Source organism: Microcaecilia unicolor, chromosome 1 (assembly GCF_901765095.1).
Source record: "Microcaecilia unicolor chromosome 1, aMicUni1.1, whole genome shotgun sequence".
NCBI lineage: Eukaryota > Metazoa > Chordata > Amphibia > Gymnophiona > Siphonopidae > Microcaecilia > Microcaecilia unicolor.
The window spans coordinates 27,361,763-27,370,309 of record NC_044031.1 but is presented as its reverse complement, the minus strand read 5'-3'; the positions used below and the strand labels follow the sequence as shown (position 1 = coordinate 27,370,309).

At 42.4% G+C, this 8,547-nt stretch overlaps 1 protein-coding gene across 1 annotated transcript; it reads left to right on the top strand.

The window, feature by feature from the left end:
• Positions 1-4,082: 4,082 nt before the first annotated feature.
• Positions 4,083-7,789, top strand: LOC115460020 (protein ZNF783-like). The gene is made up of 3 exons (XM_030189878.1): positions 4,083-4,237; positions 6,453-6,579; positions 7,580-7,789. The coding sequence occupies exons 1-3, from the start codon at positions 4,214-4,216 to the stop codon at positions 7,699-7,701; spliced, it is 273 nt and encodes a 90-aa protein (XP_030045738.1). The 5' UTR covers positions 4,083-4,213; the 3' UTR covers positions 7,702-7,789.
• The last annotated feature ends 758 nt before the right edge of the window (positions 7,790-8,547 follow it).

Here is an 8,547-nt window from a genome sequence, read left to right as displayed (position 1 = left end):
TCCTTCTGAACAGGATTCCTTTATGTTTATCCCACGCATGTTTGAATTCCGTTACCATTTTCCTCTCCACCACCTCCCGCGGGAGGGCATTCCAAGCATCCACCACCCTCTCCGTGAAAAAATACTTCCTGACATTTTTCTTAAGTCTGCCCCCCTTCAATCTCATTTCATGCCCTCTCGTTCTACCGCCTTCCCATCTCCGGAAAAGGTTCGTTTGCGGATTAATACCTTTCAAATATTTGAACGTCTGTATCATATCACCCCTGTTTCTCCTTTCCTCCAGGGTATACATGTCCAGGTCAGCAAGTCTCTCCTCATACATCTTGTAACGTAAATCCCATACCATCCTCGTAGCTTTTCTTTGCACCGCTTCAATTCTTTTTACATCCTTAGCAAGATACAGCCTCCAAAACTGAACACAATACTCCAGGCGGGGCCTCACCAACGACTTGTACAGGGGCATCAACACCTCTTCTGCTGGTCATGCCTCTCCCTATACAGCCTAACAACCTTCTAGCTACGGCCACCGCCTTGTCACACTGTTTCGTCGCCTTCAGATTCTCAGATACTATCACCCCAAGATCCCTCTCCCCGTCCGTACCTAGCAGACTCTCCCCGCCTAACACATACACCTCCCGTGGATTTCTACTCCCTAAGTGCATCACTTTGCATTTCTTTGCATTGAATTTTAATTGCCAAACCTTAGACCATTCTTCTAGCTTTTTCAGATCCTTTTTCATGTTTTCCACTCCCTCCGGGGTGTCCACTGTGTTACAAATCTTAGTATCATCCACAAATAGGCAAACTTTACCTTCTAACCCTTCGGCAATGTCACTCACAAATATATTGAACAGAATCGGCCCCAGCACCATTCCCTGAGGCACTCCACTACTCACCTTTCCCTCCTCCGAGTGAACTCCGTTCACCACCACCCTCTGGTGCTGGTCTGTCAACCAGTTCCTAATCCAGTTCACCACTTTGGGTCCCATCTTCAGCCCATCCAGTTTATTTAAGAGCCTCCTGTGGGGAACCATGTCAAAAGCCTTACTGAAATCTAAGTAGATTACGTCTGTAGCACGTCCACGGTTCAATTCTCCGGTCACCCAATCAAAGAATTCAATGAGATTCGTTTGGCACGATTTCCCTTTGGTAAAACCATGTTGTCTCGGATCTTGCAGCTCATTTTCTTCCAAAGGCATTATAATGTCATTTATGTTTTTCATTCCTTTCCTAATAATACCTAACATTCTATTTGCTTTCATAGCCGCTGCTGTGCGCTGAGCAGAAGGTTTCAAAGTATCATAAACGATGACACCTAGACCCTTTTCCTAGTCGGTGACTCCTAGTGTGGAACCTTCCATCATATAGCTATAGTTTGGGTTCCTCTTTTCCACATGCATCATTTTGCATTTGCTCATTAAACATCATCCTCCATTTAGACGCCCAGTCTCATTAGGTCCTCATGTAATTTTTCACAATCCTCTTGCGATTTAACAATTTTGAATAACTTTGTGTCAGTAAATTTAATTACCTCACTAGTTAACCCCATCTCCAGATCATTTATAAATATTGTAAGGCAAAAAAAGTAAGACCATGTTTGACCACTTTTGAGAGATGTCTACTGGTTACCTTGCCTGTATCAGTCTAAGTTTAAAATGTTGGTCCTGGCTCACAAAGCATTTCACTTGTGAATTCCTTCCTACTTAATTAATTTAAGGGTCCTTTTACTAGGCTGTGGGGAAAAAGGAACCTGAGCTAGTGTCAGAGGAGAATTGATGGACATGGATGGGAGGACAGTAGAGGAGAGAATCGTGGGACACGGATGGGAGGGCAGGGAAGAGGAGAATCGCTGGACATGGAGGGGGAGGGCAGGGGAGAGAGCAAAAAATGCTTACATGAGAGCCTTCCTAGGGCCCATTTCATTGTTGAGGAAATGGACATGGTTCCACTAGTCTGGTCATATTTCCATTGTCCAGAGCACATTCAGACTCCACCTGAGAAGATGCCTTTTTCTACCAGGCACCAGCTCTGTGCAATTTGTTCCCACAACTTCTGCATCTAGAACAAATAGATTGAAAATTCTGCAGGAAACAAAAGACCTCTTGGAATCATTGTGGATTGAAATTCCATGTGTAAAGGGGAAAAGGATGGTGAAAGGGGTGTACTACCGTCCGCCCGACCAGGATGAGCAGACGGACGCAGTCATGTTAAATGAAATTAGTGAGGCAAATAAATTAGGCAACGCAATAATAATGGGTGATTTTAATTACCAAGATATCGTTACAACAAATTCTACTACATAGAACCCTGTATTGCAGGTGTAAATTCATGTATATTCATGAAGTAGAGGAGTCTGGTAGCCGTGTTAGTCCACTCTTAAGGTTATCAATAGAAATCAAACAAAATAAAACATGGAAAAGAAAATAAGATGATACCTTTTTTATTGGACATAACTTAATACATTTCTTGATTAGCTTTCGAAGGTTGCCCTTCTACGTCAGATCGGAAATAAGCAAATGTGCTAGCTGACAGTGTATATAAGGACTTAACAAGGACCTGGGGTTCCTAGCCTATTATAAACCATAAAGCTGTATGTCTCTGTTGATCACCCCACCCCTCACCTATCCACACCCATCCTGTTAGAATATCAATGATATGCTTTGATGTCCCCATGCATACCTCCGACCCACCCCCATCCTCCCACCCTGTCAGACTGTCATAGTAATGCTTGAATGTTTTCACTTATATTCACTGTCAGCTAGCACATTTGCTTATTTCCGATCTGACGAAGAAGGGCAACCTTCGAAAGCTAATCAAGAAATGTATTAAGTTATGTCCAATAAAAAAGGTATCATCTTATTTTCTTTTCCATGTTTTATTTTGTTTGATTTCTACTGATAACGTATATTCATGAAAATATGTGGAGAAAAAAAGACTTCAGAAACCACGGAGAAATCTCTTTAAAGGAACACCTTTCAAAGTTAAGAGAAGTCCTCTTCAATCACTAGTCTTCACAAAAAAAACTCCACTCTTCTTATTCATAAAATACTTGTGCACACACCTTTAACAATACAATAAGGTAGAGGCTGATTAATACGCCACAAATGCGGTGAAATACACTTTCAATTATTACTTAGCTTGCATCACAGTCCATGGTCTCTTCCCCAATGTCCAATAATCATAAGCCCAACAGGAGAACCCTGTTTCACCGCAACCGGGCTGTTTCAAGGGCCAAAAATACTTCCAATTTCCAAGCTTCTCACATCACCACAATACTGCCACATATCAGAAAAGGAAGACGGAAAACCAAACGACAGCCAGCGTGGTTAAAAAGTGAGGTAAAGGAGGCTATTGGAGCCAAAAAGGAATCCTTCAGAAAATGGAAGAAGGAACTGAGTGAGGAAAATAAGCGGCATAAGGAATGTCAAGTCAGATGCAAAGTGCTGATAAGAAAGGCAAAGAGGGATTTTGAAAGAAAGATAGCATTAGAGGCGAAAACTGATAGTAAAATTTTTTTTAGATACATTAAAAGCAGGAAACTGGCAAAAGAATCGGTTGGCCTGCTGGATGACCGGGGTGTAAAAGGGACGATCAAGGAAGACAAAGAAATAGCAGAAAAACTAAATGAATTCTGGACTGTCACAGATTCAGCTTCAGTAACTGGAGAACAAGGACAGGGGCAGCAGGGCAGACTTCTACAGTCTATGTCCTGCAAATGGCAAGGGCGAATCAAGATCAAGTCTACTTATGTGGTATCAATCATACCTTCTGCTATGAATTTATCTTGGGCAGATTGGATGGACCGTACAGGTCTTATCTGCTGTCATCTACTATGTTATGACACACAGTGAACATGGAAATATAAAAATCGAAGTGATATAAACACCTACATATCACCAGCCTGTACAATCACTGAACTGGAAGCAGTGACACAGAGAACATGAAAATATAAAAATCAAACTATGAAACCCATCAGTGTAATATAATAAACAGACTCTTAGAAGAACCTCTCCAGCCTTTTAATTCGTGACACCTTCTGCCCGCCCCCTTTTGTGATGTCATCAGTCTGCGTCTAGCTCCGACTCAGCACAGCAGCAGTGCAGCACATTCTTCTAGTTCTAGGGCAGCTGCTGCATTAGCCATTTAGAGAGAAGCAGCAGCCCAGTTAAAAAAAAAAAGAGTAAATCCTTCCCAGAAAAGCAGGAGAGAGAGAATGGCTGAGCCAGAGGCTGCACAGGTAGGACAGCTTTCACTGTAGGGCTGGGGCTTCTTACAAGCAGCTTCTAGGAGGGGATTAGACAAAGACACTTCTGTGGAGAAGCAGTTTTTTCATGCATTTATGCCCAACTCATCTTGTAGATAGAAATCTCTCTTATCAATATGGCCAATCCATAATGTTTACACATTTAAACTCGTGGCCTATTACTGCGCAGCAATTCCAGTGCCACCAGTTCAGTGGTCCAGCAGCTACAGTGATCCTGTTTCCAACAGTGGCCAATCCAGGTCACAAATACGTGGCAAGATCCCGAAAACGTTCAATACATTTTTTGCTGCTTATCCCAGAAATAAGCAGTGGATTTTCCCCAAGTCAATTTAATAATGGCCTATGTACTTTTCCTTTAGGAAGCCGTCCAGACCTCTTTTAAATCCCACTAAGCTAACCGCTTTTACTACGCTCTCTGGCAACGAATTCCAGAGTTTAATTACATGTTGAGTGAAGAAAAATTTTCTCCGATTCGTTTTAAATTTACTACTTTGTAGCGCCATCGCATGCTCCCTAGTCCTAGTATTTTTGGAAAGAGTAAACAGATGATTCATGTCTACCGTTCCACTCCACTCATTATTTTCTAGACCTCTATCGTGTCACCACTCAGCCCCTTTGCCTTAGTAAAGATTTCTACCGGGGGCAGTTCACAGCGGAATCTCTTAAGTGGTGAGACAAAGGTGTGAGCAGCTAGAACAACTGGTTAAAGATGGTTAACTCAACTTGGAGTCTTAAAAAACCCATTATGGGCTAGGAGACATGAAGTTCTATCAGTACATGCAGATGATAAACTATATTGTGAAGAGAGGAACAACTGAAGATTTAAGTAAGGAAGTTTCTCTTTCTGAGGAACGATATGTGAAACATGCAGGGACGCAGGGATTACTGTCCAAATAATTTGCGTTACTACTGTGGGTGCCAGAGGTACCACCAAAAAGAACCAAGTCTTGGTGAGAGATCCAAAATGTCACCAGAGGTAAAAGATGGGGAGAGGTTATTCGTCCACGTGTGACTGGTTGTATCCTTTTATTGGAAGAAACCATACCTGCTGCTATATGAAAACCAAACCTTGCAAGCTTCAGGAGACGATGTAACCAGAATGACAAGAGATATGTTTGGAGAACAGGTAGAACTATAAATGACCAATGTGATTTATGTAAGAGGGGGGAAAGGAATAGGGTTTAACGGGGGGGGGGGGGGGGGGGGAAGCAAGTTGTTAAGAATATCAGATCGGAGCACTGAGGCTGATGTGGTTGAGTTTGAGTATATATTGAACTTTTATTAGCCTTGTGACTTATTGTACTCTTGAATTTGTATTGAAACTTTTTGAAAAAGTGGAAAACAATCTTTTAATTCAGAGCCTTAACCTTTGTTAGAGCAGTGTAACACTAGGGAAGGAAAAGGTGCGTAGCATTGATTCTCAGCACTAGACCCCTAACTTTGATCCCTGAGTTTATGGAAATGTATTTCATGCAGGCATTTATTTATTGGGATTTTATTAACCGCCTTTATGAAGAGATTCATCCAAGGCCGTGTATAGCAGGTACAGTTAACAACAAAACTTACAGTTCTGTTAACAGTATAACAATAGTAAAATGACCAAATATAAACATAAATGTATAAATGAGCCTATTTGCTTTATGTATGTCTTCAACAAAGACTCCAAAAGTGTTCTTCTAGAAATAAAGATGCTGGAAGGTTCCAGATTTACAGGAAGTTGTCATTTTGTAAAATAATCCAATCAAACAAGAGTAGAGGCTGACCAAGGACAAACAAAACTGCCTGAAGGCATCCGCTCGAGAGAAAATACTGGACAACCAGCGTTTCCTGAAGTGGTAGTGTAATCCTTGAATACCATTGTGACCCCTGAGGCAGGTGTTTTGCGACGCCGAAACATGGACCACGTCGGGCCCTTTTGTTCAAGCAGCAAACGCTTTATCTCCAGTGTTGGATTCGTTCTTTGGTCAGCCTCTACTCTTGTTTGATTTGATTATTTGACTTAGAGGTTTTTTTTCTGTTTGCTGTTCCTGATTTTGTATAAAATGTCATTCTTTGGAATTAACATTCCAGCTGATGCTAAAGGGTCACCCAAACGTGAGCACATAATATCCTTGTTCATATCATACAAGCTGTAGAGATGAACTTATGTCTGAGGCGGATGCTGAGAAGGTCCCTCTTATTCTTCCAGGTCCCTGTAACATTTGAGGACGTCGCTGTCTATTTCAGTGAGGACGAGTGGGAGATGTTAGCGGAATGGCAGAAGGAGCTTTACAAGGAGACCATGAAGGAGAATTATGAAACCCTATTAGCAATGAGTAAAGATTATTTTTTGTTCCATTATTAGAGACTATATGCTGAAACGTTTTCAATGTCCTCCTGCTTTGTATTGACATAGTAGATGATGACCGATTGAAGGTTAATTTGGCCCATCCAGTCTGCCCAGTTGAGATTCTTCCACTTGAGGTATATAGACATTTTCATGCAGTTGTTAATAATAAATGTACATAAACAAAAAGGTTAAAAGAAAAATACCTGTATACCTATAAATACCTTGATTCTTAGGCTAGAGCCCAACCAAAATTCAGTTTTGGTTCTGGTGTCGAAATCGATCCGAACAGATGTTTTCTACAAGTTTTGGTTTGCTGTATTGAATGGAGTGGAGGAGTGGCCTAGTGGTTAGGGTGGTGGACTTTGGTTCTGGGGGGAACTGAGTTCGATTCCCACTTCAGGCACAGGCAGCTCCTTGTGACTCTGGGCAAGTCACTTAACCCTCCATTGCCCCATGTAAGCTGCATTGAGCCTGCCATGAGTGAGGAAAGCGCGGGGTACAAAAGAAAAAATTCAGTGTGTGTCTGCTGGCTGCAGAAGGACTTTGTGGTCATCAGTACCTCAGCTCCTTTGACTATTTGGCAGTGCAGTGTGAGGCTTCGCCTACTGGTGACATCATCAATGTTCTGACACCTTCCGTTGGTAAGGTATAACAGCGAGCCCAGTCTGGACAATTTTGGGGGCTGGCCTTAGCTGACTTGTTAAGCAAAGGTGGTTAGCTTATGTCACTGGGAAGCGGCCATATCAAACTGACTACCTCTGAGGTGCCACACCTTAGACGTCACACTGAAGGGGCATTTCTCTGTTTCTGTTTAATCCCTCAATCTTTAATATTTTATCAAATGATATCTCCAGTAGGCATTAACATCCATAATATTTATGATGTTCAGACTAGCTTTAGGAAGGTCTCGCTCTCTACAAATATTTAAGAAAAAAAATTGCCTGTTTTTGAAGAAGGCTGATGTCATTCTTTTTCATTCCAAATAGGTTCTTCCTCTGAGAAACCTTCTCTTCTAGCAAAGATTGAGCAGGAGGAAGATCCATGTGTCAGTAATCAGCAGGACCTCAGAGACAGAATTAGACCAAAACGTTCCTGGAGAGGTGAGTGAGGGCTCAGGGATAGGAGATGAGTTCTGGGTAGCCTGGGGGCACCTCTCTGTCTACATGGAGAATGGAAAAAAGCTGGCTGCAACTTTTTTTTTCTAAGTGGCTAAGTAGGCCATTGATGAATGTCATTGGTGAGGCAGGAGGAAGCCAAGTAGAACCACTCACGTCATAAACATTTCCCTCGGATCTATTGACCTAGAACAGTGATGGCGAACCTTTCAGAGACCGAGTGCCCAAACAGCAACCCAAAATATATCGCAAAGTGCCAACAGGTGCTGGTACTCATTATGGGGCGGGGTCACCACATATGACTCCACCCCTATGATAGCCACACCCCTTACACCAGCCATGGCGCATATAAACAGACATCATTGAAAATATTATACTAGTATAGGAGAAAAAAATAACATGAATTTTTTTCATTTTAAATCATTTCTGTAAGCTGTTACAGCTCCAGTATACCCAGTGCAAAATAAGACAGCAGATGTAAATTCTCAAATTGGACATATTCCAAACACTAAAATGAAAATAAAATGATTTTTTCTACCTTTGTTGTCTGATTCTGCTGCTCTCTATCTCTTCTCTTAAGTCCGTTTCCAGGACTTCTTTTCCATTTTTTCTTTACTTTCCTCCTTTCTTCTTCATTTCTTGCCCTCCATCCATGTCCAGCCACTCTCCTCTCCCCCCTGCCCTCCCAGCATCAGGCCTCCCTCCCTCCCACCCAGCACCCAGCATCAGGCCTCCCACCCAGCACCAAGCACAAGGCCGGCCTCCCTCCGAGCACCAGGGCCCCCCCTCCTCCAAAATTTAAAAGGCATACCTGATCGGGGTTAAGGTGGCGTCCGCAG